Genomic DNA, 25,233 nt, shown 5'->3' on the forward strand with positions numbered 1-25,233 from the left:
TGGTGTTGTTATTGAAACAAAATTCTGTTAGTTGAAAAATGAATCGGTTTTAGTTGTTTGTTTGTTTTGAGATCAGTAAAGATCTAAATTCTAAAAAAATACTTCTGATTCGATCTGAAATGATTGATGTAGAAAAACGTTTTTAATCAGCAAAAGTGCCCGGAGGGGCGAGTAAATTAACGAATTTATTAAATTTACCTAAAATGATGCCTGTTTGAAGGGTTGAACTAAAGTTATGCACTGATAATTTTAGTCAATTTATGTGAGCTTGGGTGTATCAACCGCTGGGAATTGGAATTTTGCGACGGCAATTCAAACGTGCCATTCAATCGCAACGCGTTCTGTGCGTTTGAAACCCTTCGCTCCTGTTACTTTTATAAATTAAATTCATGTCAAAAAGCGTTTTATTGCTAATGCACGAACATCATCATTCGTAACAAACAGCTCGAAGTAAAACAGTCTGCTGGAAGTAAATCATGATCGAATTTGAAGCATAAAATTTTTGCGCATACCTGAAAGATTACGAGATGATCATTCATTAATATTTTCTAATTTGTCATCAAATCTTTTTCATCTCAAACGAGGTTAACTTTATCACAACACCGCTGTTAGATAAACACTTGTTATCATAAAATTCTCAAATCGAATGAACACAATTTCACCAAACGCTTTAACCATCGATGTTGTTTTCATTGACATTTTGAAGCGACGCGAACAGATTTCAACTAAAAAAGTTGTTGATTTTGCATTGCGATTATTGTTTTGCTTTCAACTGTCTCCGGCATTTGACAGCATTCAAAACAACATATTTTTCAACTACTTGAATATATGCAAATCAAAAACCATTTTGGTTGAATCAAAAAGAAATTAGTTAAATCAACTATCGCAAAAATCAAAAACTGCGATATCGCAATTTTATGATCGAAGGGTTCTCCGTGCGTATACAATAATTTTTCTTCGGCTTCAAGAAGTAAATAACGGAGAAAAAATAGTTCGACAATTGTGCAATACTGGTTTAATCTTTCTATTTTCGCTTAGACACAATGAATAAAACAGAGACAGCAAATACTGAAACTGAGATGAATGGGGTTGCCGTTTCCCTACATCCATTTGTAGTCCTCTTCTACCAACGTCACTGTCTCTCTGTTCTTTGCGCATTCGAAAACATCTATTGCAATAGTCAGTTGTGCTTTCTTTACTAAAATTGGCTATTGAACATCAAACTACCTACCATTGAGTACAAACGTACGATTTAGCGCGAATAATCAGTCCTTCTTTGGAATCCTGAATGATTGATAATTCAAATGATCGTGAGTAGAATTAATTTCGAATCACACTCGCCTATCCCATTGCCGGTGATGTACCAAACTTAGTGGTCAATCGTTCAAAGAATGGCGTCAGTTTAAACGACGGTGAAGTTTATTACAATGTCATAGCGCGGGAACAGTAACCCTAACAAATTAGTAGTTCGAGGGGATTCTCCTGATCTTGAGACGAATATTTTCATCACTGCCAATTGAAACGCATGACGAACAGCAGTTTTTTAATTTTATGTTCTAGAGTTGTGGCACAGTGGGCTCACTACCCTTCCACCGCTAAAACTCGACTACACAAGCATTTTCTTCAAGTTTCAGTGGCCTGCAGTCTCTTGGTGGAAGCGGTTAAGGGTGCTAAAGGTAACCGGTTTAGCGAAAGTTACATGTTTTCGGATTGTAGTTCATCTGGTGTGGTGCACCGTGCTCCAAGCAGGTCAAAGTTTTGAAAGAAGTAGTCAAAATCTGGGTGATCTAATAAAGTGTTTTCATCCGAATTAGACGCTTCAATCAGTTTGCTAACATATCGTCTCCTTCGGTTTCGTCAGTTGAATTTATCAGAAATTATCCACGCATGTTTTTAAGACCCCAGTGAGCATGATTAGTGATTTTGAGTGGACTGCGTATATTCGATCCGATTATAAGTGTAAACTGAATGGCGTGAAATGTAAAAATTTCGCAAAGTCACTCTGATCTCAACCTACGATGACCAACAGTAAAAGGAAGAAAGATGACTTCTAAGAAAAGAACTAATTTATCGGTTGCTAAATAGTATCTGTCAGGAAAAGGTGGCAATTGTAGGAACAGCCGAGATGAGTAGATACACAATAAAATAATATATGAAACCGCACTAGAAATAGTTGGTTCCATATCCGGTGAAAGACCACAAGTAGGTTAAATCCGGGTATCAATAGATGAATACAAATAAAATAAATAGTTGGTTCCTTACGCCTTATGGTTGCAAATTGACTTTATTCGATTGGGTTGAATCTCGAAATAATATACTCGTCCTCATCTAATCAATTCCAATCAATTGGCCTATCTCTTCATCATTTAGGGGTTATCCTAGGTTTGTGCTTTGGGCACATAACCGTTTTTACTTTTCTTTACGTTTCATCTTAGACTCGTCAGTGCAGAGCAATTCAAATTGAACTGATTAGCGCAAACTTAAACAGTTCAATTTGAACCGCTAAACAGACGTAAAGTTAATGCTATTTGCAAAACCCTTTTTCGGCACATCAGAAAAGACATGGCACTTCGATGCCAATTGAAAAAGTGTTTTGCAAAAAGCATTAACTTTACGTCTGCTTCGCGGTTCAAATTGAACTGTTTAAGTTTGCACTAATCAGTTCAATTTGAATTGCTCTGCACTGACGAGCCTAAGATGAAACGTAAAGAAAAGTACCTCTTCATGCTTTTTTTCATATGCAGGGTAGTTTAATTTGTAAAACAATTTCTCCGGTTGGGATTTAACTACGGGTTCGAGTCCCGTCTCTGCGGTAACATTATCGCAGTTTTCATCTCATAGTTGCGTTCGCATGTCATTTTTTCAATCTCTTTTCCCCGTTTGATACTAATCAAATTTAAAGGATTGAGAATCAAAATTTCTGTTCCAGAAAAACCGATAAACATTTGCATGCGATCCAACCAATTTCTGAACATTTTTTTCCATTCCTAACAAGGTATCTTCAAAACATTTCTTTTGAATGCATCAACTACTTTTTCAGACTCCATAAAATGTTGATGATTCTGTTGCTTTAATGGAACTGTCTCGATATATCATCCCGAATAAAAAGTGATAGCAAACTTATTTCAAAGTAATAGTTCATTTTGCTATCATTGCTTATTTATGCATTGTTTTATTATTGAAATGGCAAAATAATACTTCAATTTGGTATAATAGCTTGTTTTGCTATTATTCCGTAATTTAGAGGTAATATAATTTATGTATTTAATAGTTTGTTAGAAAGTCTTGATAACTTCTAGAGAAATAGAATTAGATTATAAATACATCATTTTATTTGGGGGCGGCCCGTTTGGCATAAGGTCATTGGGCATAATACCGTTTGGCATAAAGCTATTTGGCATAATGGTTATTTGGCATAATGGTCATTTGGCAGCAACCCCGCAGAAATCACCTCTGTCTAGTCCGAACGAGCGGCAGCAAGGTCGGACAGCAGGTCATTAAAAACATTTATTTAGCTATTTTAGCTCTTATTTCGATACGAGCCTTTTTGGATCATTTGTCAAATTATGCGGTACTTAATGCGAACAAAACTTTTTTGTCGACCACGGCAAAGTAGCATTTTGTAGTTTTGATTTTTTGGCAGTAGAACTAATATCCAGGCAGGCCCGTACCCAGGATTTCGTTTCGGGAGGGGCCCAAAGATTAAAAAATAATGTTACTGTAGATTGCTTATGTACCTAATTCTCGATGTGCCTTTTACGGGTGTTTTTAACAGACACTTTAAACTTTTCCACTGGAACTGTTATTGTACATGTCTTTACGTTTACTGTCTTGTTATTCCTGCAGCACATGTCTTAGACCTTCTAAATAATTATATATCTGTTTTTGATTTCGGGAGGGGCACGGGCATGCCTGAATCTCACATGTAAGTCACATGTTGATCTAACGAAATCCGGCCCAGCACAGCATCCAAGTTTTTTGGCATCACAGCAGATTTTGTACGTTACTCCAAAATTGTTATAGAGTACTCGTCGACCACGATATAATTCACCGAAGGTTGAAGCAAGTTTACCGGAACATCCACCGTCATTGTCCGCGCAACCGAATGTGCAACTCACTATTGATAGCCCAAAATGAATCCAATGACCAAGTGTTCTGAGTGCGCCCATTGAAAACACTTACATATGATGCTATTGTCATTTGATCCACGCCGCAACGAAAGTAGGGGAGACCGGGGCTGGCAGAAGGGGCAGGTTGGCCGAATGGCTTTTCGCGAAAACAGGCAGGTTGGCCGAATTTGGCCGAAACGAGGCAGGTTGGCCGAATTTTGTGATTTTTATTCAGGAATCAAAAACATCACACATGTCCTTGAAAGATGTAACACATGGATCAATAAGTCCCGTGACTAACAATGGAAACAACATTTTTTTTGCAATTTTTTTTTTATTCATTAACATAATCACCTTTTAGGGTGATACAATAGTTCCAACGTTTTTCCAATTTTTCAATACCATTTTAATAAAAAAATTATCTTTCGCTTCAAAATAAGCTTCAGTTTCAGCGATGACCTCCTCATTTGAGCCAAATCTTTTTCCCTTGAGCATTTTTTAAGATCAGCAAAGAGTCAGTAGTCACTGGTGGCTAAATATGGCGAGTATGGGGGGTGGGGAAGCAGATCAAAGCCCAATTCGTTAAATTTCGCCATTGTTTTCATCGACTTGTGGCAGGGTGCATTGTCTTGATGAAAAAGGATTTTTTTCTCTGCATGTGCGGTCGTTTTTTGCGATTTCCTCCTTCAAACGAACCAGTAAGTCAATATAATAATCACTGTTGATCGATTTACCGTTTTCGAGGTAGTCAATGAAAATCACGCCATGCGTATCCCAAAAAACTGACACCATGACTTTGCCAGCTGACTGCTGCGATTTCGGACGCTTCGGACGGCTTTCGCCAGCTGTGCGCCACTCAGATGACTGCCGCTTCGACTCTGGAGTGTAGTGATGTATCCATGTTTCGTCCATGGTCACGTAACGACGCAAGAAATCTTTTTTGTTTCGAGTAAATAGCGATAAACTGCTTTCTGAATCATCGACTCGTTGCTGTTTTTGTTCCATCGAAAACAATCGCGGCACCCACTTGGAAAAAAACCTTTTTCATGCTCAATTTTTCATGAAGAAGAGTAAATACACTTCTATATGATATCTGTGTCATCTCAGCAATCTCACGGAGCTTCACTTTAAGTTCTTTCATTATAATTTTTGTCACTTCACTCACATTTTCCGGTGTAACGGCTTCCACAGGTCTACCCGAGCGTTCCGCGTCATTTGTGTCGGTACGACCACGTTTAAACTCGGCGAACCACCGACAAATCGTTGCTTTTGATGGACAAGAGTCCGGATAACATTTTTCAATCCATTGTTTCGCTTGCACGGTGTTTCTACCCATTAAAAAACAATGTTTTATCAAAACCTCGATAACTCAGCTGTTTCTGATCGGATCGACTTAAAATTTTGACCCGTTTCAAGCAAAGGTTAGTACTCTAGAAAGACGTGGTTACTGGTTTACTACGAGCGCCATCTCTTCTTTAGTCTCGGGACTTATTGATCCATGTGTTATCTTCATGCTATGACGACCTGTGATGATATAAGTGACGTAACCGATAAAACAAGCTGTTTTGTTACCGCGCAATTTTCTCGCAGACTGTCTAAACTGATTTTAACAAGCTTAGGCTCAATTGAAAGCTACTATTGGGTCATTGATCAAGTTCAAAGATCAAAAGGCTGTGACTTTTGGTTCCAGAGATATAATGGTCTAAGTGACGTAACCGACCAAACACGATCGCTCTAATACATATAAGGGTGCCAATATTTAAGCTCCTCCTAAAAAGTCCTATGCAAAATTTGAGCTAAATCTAAAGGTATTGAATTGCATGAAACGTCGAGATTTAGTGTCATCTCAAGAATTTTTTTTTTTTGAAAAAATCGACTTTCTGGGACTTGAGCAAAACCTCAAAATTCCCAGTCGATTTTTCCAAAAAAAATTTTTCGAGATTACACTAAATTTCGACGTTTCATGCAATTCTAAGACTTTTGGCATCAAAAAAAAATTCGGAAATTTCGGATCCCCTTATGGTGATTTTTCAAGATCTATGATAAGTCCACTAAGTGATGAAGTGATGATTAACAAGGGTGTTTTCAGATTATCATCACTCTGCTCATACAAAAAGGCAATGCAAATGTCAAGCGTTTGGTTTGAAAAATGATGCTATGACACAAACGCTGAAGCATGCTTTTGTGAACTACACGAATCAATCATACTATATATAATTGGTGCAATTAAAATGAGCCCAAAGTAATGTCAGAAATTATTAAATACGATGGCAAACAATATTTTCATGAGACTGTATCGAAGAAAGAGATAGGCATTATCACACTACTAGGTGGATTAAGAAGGGTTTTACAATAATAAAGCACATTCCTAATTTCAGAATCATAACCATTGGTAATTTTTTATGGAACTCCTCTAGCTGTCTAGAATATGTTTTCCTAGATAATTGATTAGAAAACAATGAACTCTAGCAAAAGGGCTCACTAGATATAGGGGTGTTGTACCAATAGTCATCTCAGCCGCCATATTATTTTGCCGATTATTCGACTCTCAATCAACGCATGGTGATACTGCATCTTAGCTTCCGACTACTGGAGCTGAGATGAATGGGGGTATCGTTACCCTAATTGTAGCTTTGAACACGTATATATCTCTCCTACAAATCAAATGAGTTCGTATCAATAGGTAAATTTTATTATTTCCAGGTGAGCCCATAACTTATCAATAATCCCGACACGCCCGATGTGAATGACATTGTGCGGTAGCAATGTGTGAAACAACAAATCAACCCATTATCAATGTGTGAAACAAATATCACAGTGAACGAAACGGACAACGTGCTGCACACTATCGGTCTATCGATGAGAAAAAGAACAAACGGAACGATGGCGACACGGCTATAGGGAAAGATAATTTTTAAGATTGTGATAATGTGGTCCCAGCGATAATCTTCCATTGCGACGATAGTAATATTGTCCCTCGAACTAAAGTGATAGACTCTCGATTTTGCAGTCAGTCAAGTGTGTGATGCGCTACCGGACAGGTGACCGAATGACGAACTCGGTGTTTTGACAAACGAGCAACCTTGGCAGGTAACCAGTTACGGTGACACCGCAAAAATTCGTGCTAAACGATCAGTGCAATGCCAGTGATAGTGACTTCCGGGCTCTTTAGTAGTACAGTGTATGTTGAAGAATTGCTAGTACATCGATACATCAGCAAGTGAAAAATTTCCCTACCACTCGGTTTGAACATCGATTGGCGATAAGTGGGCCGTTTGAATTTTGCCAAAATCAGCGAAATGAAGACCAATTATCTGTGCGGATTATCGTCCTGGCATCCAGAATGGCTGCAGCGTTTTGCAACGTCAAAATCTTTCATCATGGTGTACGGATTTCTGGGAACGACTCAGGCCATGGCCTACATTTACTTCGTCATCACATTGACGACACTGGAAAAGCGATTCAAAATTCCGTCCTCCACAACAGGTAAGACGGCAAATGCCCATTCCTATCGGTTTCAAGTGATTTGTAAACTTTCAAGGCAAAGGCGAAGAGAATTTATCGCACGTTCCAATATTATCGGCACGGACGAATTGTAATTAGAACTGCAATTATAAACAAACGTTCAATCTTATCTTCTGTTTAATATACCACAAGATGTAGACAGTTGATACTGCGACTATACCAGAATTTTGTTGCTTCAAATTACTGGATGCTGAAATTCAATCAAATTTTCTGTAGTTACAAACGTTCAACTTGTGGTTTATTGCAGAGTTTATAAATTTTGACCGCTACTGCCCAAGCATTTTTAGTTGAAAGTTAATTGCTTAGAAAATTTTACAAAACATCATTCCACGCCGTCGATTAAAATTTATGGAGCCACCCAATCATTTACACGTCGAACTTTTACAACGCATTTTAGCATTTCCGCCTAGCAAACATTCACACATTTTGCTGACGCTGACACTGCAAATAACACCTCATGATTACCTCAATTGAATGTAATATTAAATCAAAGTTACTATACATAACAGTTCGGCTGAAAAGTTCGTATCGTTTAACAGAAACACACTTTTTTTGCCAAACATTCGTTTTTATTATTCAACATAATTGCCATCAGAGGCGATCAGGCGCGTACCCAGAAAAAAATTTCGGGGGGTGTTTCAGAACATGTTGATCAATTTCCATACAAATGGAACTTTTTATATAATTATTTGAAATTTTTTTATTGTGGAGTCGTTTGTTGAAAATTATTCATTTTATTTTTTACTTATTTGAAAAAAAGAGTTTACATAATATCATACTTTTTTGAGTTTCGGAGGGGGTTTGAACCCCTAAAACACCCCCCTGTATACGCGCCTGGAGGCGATACAGCGATTATAGTGATCTTCCAACTTTTCGATACCATTTTTGTAGTACGATTTGTCCTTTGCCTCAAAATAGGCCTCAGTTTCAGCGATTACCTCTTCATTGCTTCTAAATTTTTTACCAGCGAGCATTCTCTTGAGGTCTGAGAACAGGAAAAAGTCACTGGGGGCCAAATCTGGAGAATACGGTGGATGAGGGAGCAATTCGAAGCCCAATTCGTTCAATTTCAGCATGGTTTTCGATCATCAATTCGTTGTTGTTTTTGATCGATTGTGAGCTCACGCGGCACCCATTTTGCACAAAGCTTTCTCATATCCAAATATTCGTGAATAATATGTCCAACACGTTCCTTTGATATCTTTAGGGTGTCAGCTATCTCGATCAACTTCACTTTACAGTCATTGAAAATCATTTTGTGGATTTTTTTCACGTTTTCATCGGTAACAGCCTCTTTTGGACGTCCACTGCGTTCATCGTCTTCGGTGCTCATATGACCAGAACGAAATTTTGCAAACCACTTACGAATTGTTGCTTCGCCCGGTGCAGAGTCTGGATAACACTCATCAAGCCATTTCTTGGTATCGGTGGCACTTTTTTTCATCAAAAAGTAGTGTTTCATCAACACACGAAATTCCTTTTTTTCCATTTTTTTCACAATAACAAAAGTAGCTTAACTCAAAATGCAATATCTCATTAACTAATAATCAGACAGCTGTCAAATTTATACACGTATCTTTTGAAGGTTGGTACTAACTGAAAATGGTAATGGATTTAATTCTAGTGGCGCCCTCTCAGAGAAACGATACGAACTTTTCAGCCGATCTGTTATGGAAACACAACAAAGACATTACATATATCAGCGTTATTGTTTAGACAGCAAATGTACGATTTAACTCGCCGCAAAAATCACTCTTGATTCAGGTTGATTTTTATAAACTCAAACTATTTGATCGTTCATTTGTCAGGGACTTGGGTGCACTAGAATATTGATAGTCCTTATTTGCTTTCTCCGGCCTAGAGGCCGTGTGTAATCCGCCTGCAGAAAAAAACTTACCCAAGAATAGATCACTGGATTCTTGTTTCCTGTTTGTTCGTAAAAGGCCACAACTAAAGAAGTTTCGTTTTCCCTAATTTCAATTACCAGATTTTGTCAATATTTTAAATTGGGTCGTTCTTTACCGCTAAGCTATCCTTTCATGCAAATAACAACTACAATTACAAATATTTACCTTGATTTTTTATCTATAACCGATAGTAGATCTTTAGTTAGGTAACGTGTCACACTTCATAAATTATAAATTTTAAATTACAATAAAGTCCAATGTATTTTTTAGGTGACCGGGACCCCTGATAAACTTATTTGATAATATTGAGTCGAAAGCGGGATTCAATATAGTTTATCTTCGCGCTTTACGTTCATTTTTCTTTAATCAATCGATCGATATATTATGAATAGTTAATTCCCCTTTCCACTTTTGTCTTTACGATAAATAGAGGAAAAATTACCTCACATACGATGTGGTACATCTCTAGACAGCCGACTGCCTGGAGTTTTACGAATTGCGAAAGTTTATTTCGTGCACCGTTCTCTCTTTTGAGATCGCGTTGTTTACCAAGCCATATCCTAGATTTTTCCCATTTCTACTAACACAATTCCTCTCCCGTGATACTGGCGAAGATGCAGTGGTACCCGCGGTCTCAGAAACAACGAGTATCGAACTAACATTTATTTCCTTCCGCAGTAGCAGAGCCTCTAGTCAAGACCAGCGTCGTTATTGACCATTTAATGGAAAGTTTTAAGTGAGTGGGTGTACACAGTGATAATGATTAGCTACTCCCAAGCATCATTTTTTGGTTCATTGTTCAGCTCAGTTCCAACTAATTGATTGTTAATTTGTCATTAATTCTAAGAAACTCGTCACGTCGTGAGTAAAAAGATTATAAACAGATGATTGAAGTGCAGAGATGGCATTTCACCACAGTGATAAACGCTAGAGTCAGATTTCTGCCACACCGAGGATGAAAAAAACGAAGCACCGCACAAAGAGGAAAGCGCACTTCTTCTCAGTGTCGAATAGACAGCATTTGAGTGTGTGCTTGTGGTTAAAGCAGCTGGCGCGAGTGAAACACATTCTCTTCGCATGAATCGCTCACACGCGCTCTCGTCTAAATACACCCAAGTGACCACTGGCGCGTGATTGTGAGCGAACACTTCTGTGAACTTCAATTAATAGAGAGTAGATCTGGCCTTGCTATGAAAAATTTGCAAGGAAAACCGAAAATTTTACGATAAATTGTTTTATTTTGCTGATTTTGCGTGTCCACGCTTCATCTACGAAAACCATACAGCAGAGTGCTCACCGGCGTGTGCACCTCTGTGAAAGTATCTGCATCCACCTCAGAGAATTTATTAGCTAATGCTCTAGCACTTTGGTGCGATTCAGTGGAAGAGGTAAAAGGAAATAAACAAACGCACTCTTGATGCGTGCACACTTACACAACAGTGGTGTATAAATGTGAAAGAAAAGAGCTCTCGTTGAAGTTGTCAGTGCGAGGGGAGAAATTTTGCTTGCTCTTCGTCACACAGAGGAGATAGACATCTCTGTTGAAGTGTATTATAAGAATGTTTTTTAACACTGAATAATTGTTTTACATCTAACAAATTCAGTATGCTGAAATGTAAAAGTATGTTGAAATAGAAGGAATACTCTGATACATTCATCCGAAACTGTTTAACGAGTATTGTTTTCTTTTATAATTTAAACATACGGCTTCATTCAGTGAACAAATACATGCCCTTCATTTTTATTTTTTTATTTTGCAAAACAAGCTAAACCGAGTAAATGAACCAAAAAATTACCCTGCTGTAATAAAACTGGAGGCGATACAGCGATTATAGTGATCTTCCAACTTTTCGATACCATTTTTGTAGTACGATTTGTCCTTTGCCTCAAAATAGGCCTCAGTTTCAGCGATTACCTCTTCATTGCTTCTAAATTTTTTACCAGCGAGCATTCTCTTGAGGTCTGAGAACAGGAAAAAGTCACTGGGGGCCAAATCTGGAGAATACGGTGGATGAGGGAGCAATTCGAAGCCCAATTCGTTCAATTTCAGCATGGTTTTCGATCATCAATTCGTTGTTGTTTTTGATCGATTGTGAGCTCACGCGGCACCCATTTTGCACAAAGCTTTCTCATATCCAAATATTCGTGAATAATATGTCCAACACGTTCCTTTGATATCTTTAGGGTGTCAGCTATCTCGATCAACTTCACTTTACAGTCATTGAAAATCATTTTGTGGATTTTTTTCACGTTTTCATCGGTAACAGCCTCTTTTGGACGTCCACTGCGTTCATCGTCTTCGGTGCTCATATGACCAGAACGAAATTTTGCAAACCACTTACGAATTGTTGCTTCGCCCGGTGCAGAGTCTGGATAACACTCATCAAGCCATTTCTTGGTATCGGTGGCACTTTTTTTCATCAAAAAGTAGTGTTTCATCAACACACGAAATTCCTTTTTTTCCATTTTTTTCACAATAACAAAAGTAGCTTAACTCAAAATGCAATATCTCATTAACTAATAATCAGACAGCTGTCAAATTTATACACGTATCTTTTGAAGGTTGGTACTAACTGAAAATGGTAATGGATTTAATTCTAGTGGCGCCCTCTCAGAGAAACGATACGAACTTTTCAGCCGATCTGTTATGGAAACACAACAAAGACATTACATATATCAGCGTTATTGTTTAGACAGCAAATGTACGATTTAACTCGCCGCAAAAATCACTCTTGATTCAGGTTGATTTTTATAAACTCAAACTATTTGATCGTTCATTTGTCAGGGACTTGGGTGCACTAGAATATTGATAGTCCTTATTTGCTTTCTCCGGCCTAGAGGCCGTGTGTAATCCGCCTGCAGAAAAAAACTTACCCAAGAATAGATCACTGGATTCTTGTTTCCTGTTTGTTCGTAAAAGGCCACAACTAAAGAAGTTTCGTTTTCCCTAATTTCAATTACCAGATTTTGTCAATATTTTAAATTGGGTCGTTCTTTACCGCTAAGCTATCCTTTCATGCAAATAACAACTACAATTACAAATATTTACCTTGATTTTTTATCTATAACCGATAGTAGATCTTTAGTTAGGTAACGTGTCACACTTCATAAATTATAAATTTTAAATTACAATAAAGTCCAATGTATTTTTTAGGTGACCGGGACCCCTGATAAACTTATTTGATAATATTGAGTCGAAAGCGGGATTCAATATAGTTTATCTTCGCGCTTTACGTTCATTTTTCTTTAATCAATCGATCGATATATTATGAATAGTTAATTCCCCTTTCCACTTTTGTCTTTACGATAAATAGAGGAAAAATTACCTCACATACGATGTGGTACATCTCTAGACAGCCGACTGCCTGGAGTTTTACGAATTGCGAAAGTTTATTTCGTGCACCGTTCTCTCTTTTGAGATCGCGTTGTTTACCAAGCCATATCCTAGATTTTTCCCATTTCTACTAACACAATTCCTCTCCCGTGATACTGGCGAAGATGCAGTGGTACCCGCGGTCTCAGAAACAACGAGTATCGAACTAACATTTATTTCCTTCCGCAGTAGCAGAGCCTCTAGTCAAGACCAGCGTCGTTATTGACCATTTAATGGAAAGTTTTAAGTGAGTGGGTGTACACAGTGATAATGATTAGCTACTCCCAAGCATCATTTTTTGGTTCATTGTTCAGCTCAGTTCCAACTAATTGATTGTTAATTTGTCATTAATTCTAAGAAACTCGTCACGTCGTGAGTAAAAAGATTATAAACAGATGATTGAAGTGCAGAGATGGCATTTCACCACAGTGATAAACGCTAGAGTCAGATTTCTGCCACACCGAGGATGAAAAAAACGAAGCACCGCACAAAGAGGAAAGCGCACTTCTTCTCAGTGTCGAATAGACAGCATTTGAGTGTGTGCTTGTGGTTAAAGCAGCTGGCGCGAGTGAAACACATTCTCTTCGCATGAATCGCTCACACGCGCTCTCGTCTAAATACACCCAAGTGACCACTGGCGCGTGATTGTGAGCGAACACTTCTGTGAACTTCAATTAATAGAGAGTAGATCTGGCCTTGCTATGAAAAATTTGCAAGGAAAACCGAAAATTTTACGATAAATTGTTTTATTTTGCTGATTTTGCGTGTCCACGCTTCATCTACGAAAACCATACAGCAGAGTGCTCACCGGCGTGTGCACCTCTGTGAAAGTATCTGCATCCACCTCAGAGAATTTATTAGCTAATGCTCTAGCACTTTGGTGCGATTCAGTGGAAGAGGTAAAAGGAAATAAACAAACGCACTCTTGATGCGTGCACACTTACACAACAGTGGTGTATAAATGTGAAAGAAAAGAGCTCTCGTTGAAGTTGTCAGTGCGAGGGGAGAAATTTTGCTTGCTCTTCGTCACACAGAGGAGATAGACATCTCTGTTGAAGTGTATTATAAGAATGTTTTTTAACACTGAATAATTGTTTTACATCTAACAAATTCAGTATGCTGAAATGTAAAAGTATGTTGAAATAGAAGGAATACTCTGATACATTCATCCGAAACTGTTTAACGAGTATTGTTTTCTTTTATAATTTAAACATACGGCTTCATTCAGTGAACAAATACATGCCCTTCATTTTTATTTTTTTATTTTGCAAAACAAGCTAAACCGAGTAAATGAACCAAAAAATTACCCTGCTGTAATAAAACTAATACACAACGACATCAAAAAATCGTTAACACTTCTTAGATCAGTTCATGACGCAAAGGAAAATAATTAACTGATTTAAAATCGTATCTGGTTTAAAAATGCTATTTGAGACTAGTGAACAAATGCTCAATAATCTTCTAATAAAAATGAAGAAGCAGTATCAACCATAGTTCCTTCGATCTACTTCTAGTCGGGAAAATGAGAAGAGTTGCATCGAACAAGATAGAGTTGTTTCTAATAAGGCAATATCGAGACGAACAAATCTAATGAGCAAAGGTCGCCGGTAATTACGCGATCGAGATCAGTTTCCTGACCAGAAATTGAAACTTAACAGCATGAAATTGTTTTTTTTTAATAATCACAATCACATTTCACATTCACCGTTTAATTATACTATTTCACTGTCACTTTCGACTGTTATTTACAATATTCGTCAGTCGTATCAAAGACTTGAATGATGTGCAAAGTCTTTCAAAAGAAAATTTGTACATCATTACAGGAGTTTTACTTAATTGGCAATTTATTTATTTATTTATTTATTTATTTATTTATTAATAAATTTATCAACTTTTTTTTTATTTACTCTATTTTTCTACTCATTTATTTCATGAAATGTTAATTTTTTGTAAGAAAAAGAACTGAACTTATATAATATGGAAATTAAAATCAGCATTTGATTTTTTTCATAGACTCAAGCTACGGATATGCGTTTCGTCACGTGAAGGTTATGGACAAATCGTATGGAGATCCAATATGTTATGTAACTCGTCGTTCAAAAAGTTCCGCAGCCAAATTGAAAGTCAAGTACTCAAAAAAATATATGAAATTTTAAATAGTTTATTAAACATTTGACAATAAGTAAAATCCCTCAAAATCTGCGGGACCCAGGGTTTGGATGATCGAAGCAGTGAAGATGAGAATACATGCTTCACGGCGTATGATATTCATGAATATACCTGCTTTGTGAACCATATCGCTTTTGAGGAAGCGTGAATGTGTTTTTTGATTCCAAGCGTCATTCCATCATGTTTTGTTCAAAACCCCTACTTTTGGGATATGATGGAAAAATAGACTACACAAAAAGATATTTCCGTAGACGGATTCATACAATCTGTTATAAATTTTTACCCTCAACACATGCATCGTTAACGCACTAAATGGACAGATCACAGCTCTCTTTCAATTAGGTTTTACACGAAAATCTCAATTTTTTTACATATCAATATGTCTGTTTACATAATTGTAAGGCAACGCTAGGGAAACGTAAGACAAAGCTAGTGTAAACAGTTCTACTGAACGGTCAAGGGTGAATCTGAATTTATTTGTGTCGTGGCGATAAAGAACCACGATAATGACATAACCTCACAAAATGACTGAATGAACATTTCGTTTGACAGCTATCAGTGACTTATTAATTTTTAGTTGGTTTGACGTAACGTCAGTCCCAAGTTGGTATGCGTACATCGAACAATTATCAAAATCCTAGCCGCCTCACGAACGGTACCCCATATCCAAACATCCTCTCTGTTCATCAGACAACAAACACTAGACTAATTGACTCTCGCTCTATACCTATTTCCGCTGATTAACACTCACTGGTGATAATCAGAAACTCAAATGAGAACCGCTACCCTAAATTTTCTAGAAAATATTTAACTAACATTTGTTATTGTTGACAAACCATTGATACTGTAAAACCCTGTTTTAAGATACCTAGTGGTGTAACGATGCCTTTCTCATATCAATTCTACTCTCATATATAATACTGTGGTATTCTTCAAAATAATTTTCTTCGATTATCCAAAATTGGTTTCTTTGACAGTCTACTGATAATGACTACCGATTGGAGTAGTTTTGAGGTCAGTTCAGATTTTTTTTACGTATTTTGTATCGCCTCTTTAAGTAACGCCATTTTTAACACACTTTGCCCTATAATTCCGAAACCTGAAGCCGGATCCAAATGAAATTCTGGAATTAGACATGCAACCACAAGATCTGTCATTTGAAATTAAATTTGTGAAAATTGGTCAAACCATCGTTGAAAAAAGTGAGTGAGATCCATTTGAGTAAACATGACCACTATTTCCGGTGCTTACGGAATTGAAAGGCGGAATCCAGGATAGTCGAAATTGGTATGTTTTTCCGTCTACTGATTATAACTACCGAATGGTGTAGTTTTGAAGCCAGTTCAGAAATTTATTCCGTATTTTGTTTCGCCCTTTAAATTAACTGTATGCCATTTTTAACACACTTTACCCTATAATTCTGGAATTGAAAGTTGGATACAGATGAAACTCGGGAATTACATATGAAACCACAAGACCTTTCATTTGAAATTAAATATGTCAAAATCGATCAACCATCTCCAAAAAAAACTAAAACCAAAAAACGACCAATATGTATGGATATCACACTTCGCTTGGCTGATGAATCAACTAAAAAAAACTAAGTATTTTATGAGAGCAAATAAACAGAAATGAATTCACTATTGATGGCTTTAGCTCCACTGGAATTCATATAATATGAAGAATATGAAGTCATCGCTCGGCGAAGACCGGTTATATGTCAACTATGCCGAAAAATTGACATATTTTCTGTCGTAGTTTTAAGGAGCAAGACTCTTTGCAAGCGTATGAGTAATGTCAACAATGTGTGCCTAAAAACAAATTCCGGCGCTTCTTTCCCTGATTTTAGTCAATAAATCTTCTATATGGTTGAAAAATAAACCAATCGGATCATTCCGATTAAAATTAAAATGTAAGAAAAGCGGAAATCTTAGTCAAAAACTCTTCCGCTTTCCTTAAAACTGCTCGAGAAAAAATATTATTATATGCAACAAACACATTCCCATATGGATTTCCTCTTGCAGCAATTATTGCGATATAAAGAATTAACCTTTAATTTAACACGCGAAAGGCAATGGATATGGAATGTTGTCGTAAAACTATTTATTTTCCGGAAAACTGCTTTTGTAACAGAAAATATTTAGTTTTGTTTATTTTGTGCAGCGCAATCTAATACAAATCCATTGAAACAGTATTGCTAACTTTTTTATTAGGGAATAGAAATCTACATTCATATAATGTAAGCAATTTTCCATCAAACGTTGGTAAACAATTTATCAAAACGGATACTTCATCCAAAAAGTCTGGCTTAACGTTCGTTTGAGAATAAATTATTGCTAAAAAGATTGTTTGAAACTCAATCGTGCAAGCCACTTTGATAAACTGGTTGCACTGCATATATGAATGCATAGATCTATGACATACGTACCGAATAAAATGTACGTAATACACAAATTACCAACACAAGTTAACATGGTTTACTCTTGATCCTTAAGCTCCACAAGGGCAAAACCCACAAATGTTCCGTTTACGACTGCCTTTTTTTGTTTCCTGCAGTCATTCTGTCATCGGTACGGAAATACACCTAGACTAGCGAACTACCTTTTTAGTGGCCTTTTACGACATGGAGCAGGAATCAGTGGAAATTCTTTGTTGAAATAATACCGCCGGATGCCACAAGGTTTACCTGTTTGATGGACTTATACCATCGGGACAGATGGACCGTAGTATTACTCTTAGCCAGTTGAGAATAGATGCCGACACTACACGGCAATCTAGGCTGCTCAAAAAAAGTTGACATTAAAGATCAATTTCCATTGGTGGCAAAGCAATCACTAAAAAGACATTGTTCAGTTCGATGAACTGAGTCGAGTGGTATATGACAAAAGTTTTACTAATCGATTTTTCAAGTGATTGCTTATATGCATTATATATGAGAAACATAAAAACGCATACCATGGTAATCAAACTCCTAGCTTTAAAATTTGATGAAAATTTAAATTCAATTTTAATTTTATTGCACACTCATGACTTTTTTATGCGGGGTATTCGGACCATTTAAAACTCGTACAAAAATACCGCATAACTTCTAGAATACAAAAAAAGCTCAATAACTTTGAACATTTACATAAAAAACGCAAAATTAAGCAATAAAGCTACGAGTTTTCACGTCGCTATAAAAGTAGTATTGAACATTTTCCGAACCATTTTTGTTTTTCTACGGCAAAGCTTCTTTGAGCCGAGTCAAAGATTTAGGTAAAATAATATGGCGACTCCACTAATGAGATGGCTGTTGATACAATAGCCCCATATCTTTTTTTCATTGAATTACTGAAAAGAAAAATTCATGTACGTGTTGTAAAATTGGTACGATTGCAAGTACAGAAAGATAATGTTAACAAACAACACGAAGACACGATGCAACGCACTAAATTAAATGAATGTACGATGACTATCGCTTCCATCGTGATGACTTAGCTTCGTTTCGAAGCGAGATTGTACTTACAATCCACTCAACTGATAATAAGTGATAACTGTTTAATCACTGATTTCTTTCCAATTCCAGGAATCATCCTCAGTGGCAATGAAATATCACAAATCCTACTCTCACTTATCCTCTCGTATGTCGGTGGTCACCGGAACCGTCCCCGATGGATAGCGTGGGGAGTTGTGTTTTGTGCACTTTCCTGTTTCATCCTGGCGTCACCTCATTTTATCTACGGAGCTGGAGAAGCCGCACTGCAACTCACAAAAGAGTTCATCAGCGATCAAGAAGCAGAAGCGATCCTCAACAGCCACAACTTCACGAAGATAGTGAAAAGTACGAATCGTCTCTGTTTGGACACTTTCTCACCCAAAGAGTGTCATGAGATTATCTCGATTGTCCCGCTGGTGCTAATATTCATGTCCCAGTTTGTGCTGGGAATTGGAAACACTCTCTATTACTCGCTGGGACAGACCTATTTGGATGATAACACGAAGAAGACCAACACACCACTAATGCTTGCGTATGCTTCATCACTTCGAACCTTCGGCCCGGTCGTTGGATTCGCTCTTGGTAAATGTTGTTTTCCCCCGCCTGGGATGCGATTTAATTGATCGTGAATTTTTAAAATTTCCTTCTATTACAGGTTATTTTACACTAAAGATCTACATTGACCCAACAAAAACTCCCGTCATCGACAGTTCCGATCCGCGCTGGTTGGGTGCCTGGTGGCTGGGATGGATAATTCTAGGTCTAGCAATGCTGATATTTGCCGTTCTTATCGGATTGTTTCCGAAGGATTTACCTGTCAAGAAGAAGGAGATCAGCAGGTATGACACGCTTAGTGAACTACTAAATCGTCCTATAGGTAAAGTTTTGTTTTTGTTTAAACACAATTATTCAACATGCAGACCTAAATCAAACATGCCCGTCGTGCTGATGAATGATGCGGAAGCATTTGGAAAAGAAAAAAATCCTTTGAGCAAACCGACCGAACCGAACAATCATTTGACGCCAAATGGGAATACTGCAGAAGCACCGCTGGTTGAATTTCCACAGCTTAAAGGTATGAATAATTGAACCAGTTATAAAATTACGCCGTCGTCCATTGCTCATAATTCAGATAATTTATGCAATTATTGAAAAAAGATATTCAAATGTGTTTGCGAATATGATTGCGAACTTAATTATAAGCTGTTACAGTAGTCATGTCATTGACGAGAAATCGCCACAATTAAGTTGAGTTTGGTCTATGACTGAGTAGAAAAATAGATTGAAAAAGTCAAATGAATGAAGACTCTTAGAAAGGATTTTTTTTAAATAATTTGTTTTGTAGTATTGTTAAGACGTAGAGCCGTCTTGAGCTAGTTTTAAATTTGATCAGTATCGAACGGGGAAAGCAGATTGGAAGAATGACATGCGAATGCAAATATGAGAGAAAAACCTCGAAAATGTTACCGCAGAGACGGGACTCGAACCAGTAGCTAAATCCTAACCGGAAAATTGTTTTACCCATTAAACTACCCTACCCTATGAAAACACATGAAGAGATAGCCCAACTGATTAGAAGAACCAAGCGTGCTTCGTTTTGCTTAGCCACCACAGCATTCAATTATAGTCCTATTCCTATGGAAACACATCGAACAGTAAATCAAACACATACAACATCACATGTCTATCTTCACTTCTACGTTGTCATCCGACGCTGATTTGAGATTTTGTTTTTGTCTCATTTTTTTTATTTTTTTTTTGTTTAAAATATGATACACCCAGAGACAGGACTCGAACCCGCCTTCTCATGCATTCCGTTCATACGCGTTTACCATATCCGCCTCACTGATATCTTATTCTTATCACTCATATTTTCATAAATACCATTAGAGGATTTTTCCAAAATAAATATTTGAAGTTGAAAAATAGTACAAAGTTTATCCGGGAATAAACTAATATAATCATTTCAATTTGTAAAAAGTTATGAGCCAAATTTGGAAGAATTGTTCCCTCATTTGCATCGTCGCTCTAGATGTCAGTTTTGCAATTTTCATCACACCTCACCCAGTAGTTTCGGAATTGAAAAACTGGATATGAATAAAAATCAATAGGGGAAGTATGAGCTTTCAAATGAGTCTTAGTTTGTGAAAATCGCTTCGGTCATGTCAAGTGCGTAATTTTATCACATACACATTGCAATCTCGACGGACAGATACGAATGGCAAATTTGACTCGGTCCTCCTAGTCTTGATTCAAAAGTCGTTTTCACAATGATTGCATACCATTGCTATCTGAGAAAAGCAAAAAGTCGTAGATTTACCATTTATTTTTAAATTTCACTTTTTCGGTTCATTTTCCAACTCTTGAAAAAATGTTCGACTTTTTTTCTGTGTATCTTTCTTAGAGGTATCAATCGATTTCCTAGAATTTAATCTTCGACACAATTTTTTACAATTAACATTCATTCGTCCTTTTTTTGTCACTCTGGAGATGGTTTCTCCTTTGTGAAAAAATAATTGGTTTGTCATATTGAAGCCGTGTGCAAAGTTTCGTTTTCATCTGATTATGTGAAGTATGTTAAGCTCATCAACAGAGTCCCAAAAGCAAAAGACAGAGATTTTATTTAATTTAATTTGTTTAATCCTCGGAAAGTACCGTACAGATATTTCTTAACGTAATGTATAAATGTTTGTCTAAACTAATTAAAAGTGTCTTATAGCTAACTTATAACTAGATTTCGTTAAATTAAAATTGAAGAAATGAAAAGTCTCGTTAAATTTTCTACAGCATCTATCCACTGGGTTGTTTTGTCTATATACTGTACGAAATCGTGTAAATTTACGTCTTCTGAGACCGACATATATGAGCGTCAAAAATTACTCAATTTTATAGTAAATATAACTTATATTTAATTCATTTTGACATACTTTTAAGTGCTGAAACATGTAAATTTACACGTTTGCTCGAAATACGCGCGTATATTTTACGTTCTATGAATTGTGTCATATGTAGATTTTCGTCACCTGTAAAATTCATAATTTTTTTGCTGTCTTACGAGTTCTTGAAACACGAACAGGAACATATACGAGGTCTGTTCAAAAAGTTCCCGGAATTTTTTAATTGCGCGCGTCTGGAGAGTCCGGTGGTCAAAATTTTTTTTTTATTGTGTTGGTACATATGTCCCTAATGTATGGTGAAATTTTCAGCTGTATTCATTGTTTACATTCTGTCTTGTAGCGGCTGGTGTAGACGTGTTTTTTTTTTGAGCTCGGCGATTTTTGTCTTGGTGACGTTGGGTGCTTCCACGTGGACGATTGTGCTTCTGTTTCGACATCATAACCGTACACCCATGTTTCATCACCAGTTATGACCCTTTCAAGTAAATTTTGATCGTCGTTGACGTCGTTTAACAGCTCCTGAGCGATGGTAATGCGTTTGTTTTTTTGATCAAAATTCAGCAGTTTTGGAACGAATTTTGCTGCCACTCGTTTCATGCCCAAAACATTTGAAAAAATATGATTGCATGAGCCAACTGATATGCCAACTTTATCAGCAACTTCTCTAATAGTGATTCGGCGATCATCCATAATCATTTTTTCCACTTTTCCCACATTTTCATCGATTATTGACGTGCTGGGTCGACCGGAGCGTTCGTCGTCTTCAACGTCTTCGCGGTCATCTTGGAAACGCTTATACCACTCGTAAACACTTGTTTTTTTCATAGCAGACTCACCGTAGGCTCTCTGTAACATTTCGCACACTTGGTTACACTTTATTTCATTTTTCACGCAAAATTTAATACAAATTCTTCAATTCTTCCATGGTTTAAACTAACAAAAATCGCCGAGCTCAAAAAAACACGTCTACACCGGCCGCTACAAGACAGAATGTAAACAATGAATACAGCTGAAAATTTCACCATACATTAGGGACATATGTACCAACACAATAAAAAAAAAATTTTGACCACCGGACTCTCCAGACGCGCGCAATTAAAAAATTCCGGGATCTTTTTGAACAGACCTCGTACATTGATGCTGGCTAAGATTTCAGAACAGTCAATATTGTTCGATATCATGTCATAGATAAACATTCTTTGTAAAAAAGTACGACGGGATTTCAATGTTGGTAGGTAAAGTAGCGTCCCGGGTTGGCGGTTCAATGCATAGAACGCTGGTCTCACAAGCCAGTTGTCGTATGTTCGAGCCCCGACCTGGAAGGATTCTTAGTGTCAGTAGGATCCATAGTACTAGTTATGCAATGATTCTGTACACTAAGAATCGGCTGCGAAGTCTGTTGAAACAGAAAGGCCAAATTCCAAAAAAGGAATGTAATGCCAGGACTTTGCTTTGCTAGGTAAAGTAGTTTGCATTTATCGATGTACAGTGGCAAGTGGCAAGTACAGCATATTCTAAAATACTTTATATTAGGACGCAATAGAGAACTTTTAGTTGCAAATTTTGTAGCCGTAGTTGATGAAATATGGGTCGTGAAGCTATGTTTGCTGTGGAATATCACGCCTAAGTCACGAATAGAGTCTATTCTTTCGATGATGTGCCCTCGAAGAGTTTGTTCGAAGTAGTGCAAACATAGCGAACGCCTGAAGCTTATCATCTTACATTTACTTGTATTAAGCAGCATACCATTCAACAAACACCATTGCTCAGCAAGCTTCTTGAAATACTATAGAGTCAAGATACGAAGTGATTGAGTGAAAGATCTTCACATCGTCAGCATATAGCAATTATCCAGATTTTATGCGATTACAAAAATCGTTGATGAATAAAACAAATATTAGTGGTCCCAAGTGACTTCCTTGAGGAACACCGGTAGACATTTCGTACGGTATCAATCCTAACGAAAGCGGATCGACCAGGAAGATATGATTCCATCTAGTCAACCATGGGGGTAATCCAAGTCGTTGCAGCTTTGTGAGTGGCGACTGTCCATTTTACGACAAAAGACTTTTCACGAATGTTTTGTGATCATTCGATTCTTAGATAAAGCTTGGTCATCAACTTTCTTCTACTGGATTTCGTATATGCTGTATACTGCGATAATTGATTTTACTGCAATTCATAGGTTTCATTCGAACAGTTGCTGAACTGAAATTCTTAGTATATAAACGATATAGTCATACATATAATAATAAACTAAAACGAGCAAATGTTTGATAGGCTCCAGCGACTAGATGTTTTGAATTTTTTCATTATTCTGATATTTTTTTTATATTTATCACCTCTCTCCCTATTCAGATTTCCCGAAAGCTTTGATGAGACTTCTCAAGAACAAGCTGCTCATGTTCAACATAATCTCCGGCATTTTTTACATTTTGGGCTCCAGTGGCTATATAACATTTCTTAGCAAGTACATCGAGGTGCAGTTCCACAAATCGACAGCGAACGCAACGGTCATAACCGGTCCGATCACTTTGTTCGGAATGGTGGCCGGATTTCTAATCTCAGGCATTGTCATCTCCAAGAAAAAACCATCTCCGAAAATACTGCTCTTCTGGAATGTAATCGTCGGAGTCGGATATATGATGGGTCAATTTTCGTACCTATTCCTCACCTGTCCGGACGGTAGCATGCCTCTGATGCAGGGCAAACTGAATCTTTCGGCTGAATGCAACAGTCACTGCCATTGCGATGGCATCCCGTACAGCCCGATCTGTCAGGAGGATACGGGAATCACGTTCTTTTCCGGCTGTCACGCTGGGTGTGACGTGTGGAACGCTTCCGGGAAATTCTACGATCAATGTACCTGTCAAGACGAAAACTATTCACCGATTACGAGACCTTGGTTGATTCGACCCAGCCACACTACCGAGCAGATTAAATTCGATGAAACTACGACGACAGAACAATACACCCCCTTGGTTACTAGTTCCAATAATACCAGTATTACTACGACCACTCTGGAATATTCGGAGTACGAGAATTATCCGAAATTGAAATCTTTGCGTCCATTGCAGAACAATTCTGAGGTGACAGCAAATCAAACAACGGAAGATGATTCCTACATATACGATGATGATATTACCGACTATTTGGATCGTTTGCTTGGGAATGACGGTGACGGGAATGACGGTGACTTCAATGTTTCCTCAAGTGAGGAACCCCAGCAGACGAGAAAGCGACGAGATGTGACAGAAGAACAGAGTAGCACAACATCAACACCTGTAGAGGAAGCTGTACTCACAGCCAAACTCATACCAGGAGCCTGCCTGAAAGGATGTGCAATGGGGTTCTATTTGTTCTCGATCATATCCAGTATTATCAACTGCTTCGGTGCATCCGGGCGCATAGGAAATTTACTTGTCAACTATCGGTAAGTTTGTTCGACTGCTGGTCACAATTAAAATATTACCAGAAATCGTTTTTCAAAACTCAAATAGACATTTCAAATGGTTCACGTGATACTTTATGTTAAAATCAAGTAGTATTACGGTGCCATTAGTCATCCCAGCTCCAGCGTTCAACTCCTATATAGACCATTGATTAGAATGAGATCTGCTATCTCTAAGAATTGCTTCCAAGAACAAGATTTATAGGCAATTTTCTGCTCACTACACAGAAAAAACTGAAATTTACACATACATGTAATTCAATGATACTTTGAAATGGACATCAATTGAATCACAAAGACTATAACAGGATAAACATGTGAAATCTG

The 25,233-nt window shown here is 37.4% G+C and overlaps 1 protein-coding gene across 7 annotated transcripts in view; it reads left to right on the top strand.

Moving 5' to 3' along the window:
- LOC131427125 (solute carrier organic anion transporter family member 74D) overlaps positions 1-25,233 on the top strand; it is a 52,152-nt gene that overhangs the window by 20,610 nt on the left and 6,309 nt on the right. For 2 of the 7 annotated variants that reach the window (XM_058590052.1, XM_058590051.1), the window contains exons 2-6: positions 6,813-7,595; positions 18,649-19,140; positions 19,214-19,397; positions 19,479-19,633; positions 23,814-24,888. In XM_058590052.1, coding sequence (XP_058446035.1) covers positions 7,409-7,595; positions 18,649-19,140; positions 19,214-19,397; positions 19,479-19,633; positions 23,814-24,888 — 2,093 coding nt within the window. In that variant the 5' untranslated portion in view covers positions 6,813-7,408. Of the gene's footprint in view, positions 1-1,659; positions 1,677-1,732; positions 1,750-6,551; positions 6,751-6,812; positions 7,596-18,648; positions 19,141-19,213; positions 19,398-19,478; positions 19,634-23,813; positions 24,889-25,233 lie in introns of those variants that run through there. The other 5 variants (XM_058590055.1, XM_058590054.1, XM_058590053.1 and 2 more) reach the window with 5 other exon arrangements.

This window comes from Malaya genurostris, chromosome 2 (genome assembly GCF_030247185.1).
Source record: "Malaya genurostris strain Urasoe2022 chromosome 2, Malgen_1.1, whole genome shotgun sequence".
Classification (NCBI taxonomy): domain Eukaryota; kingdom Metazoa; phylum Arthropoda; class Insecta; order Diptera; family Culicidae; genus Malaya; species Malaya genurostris.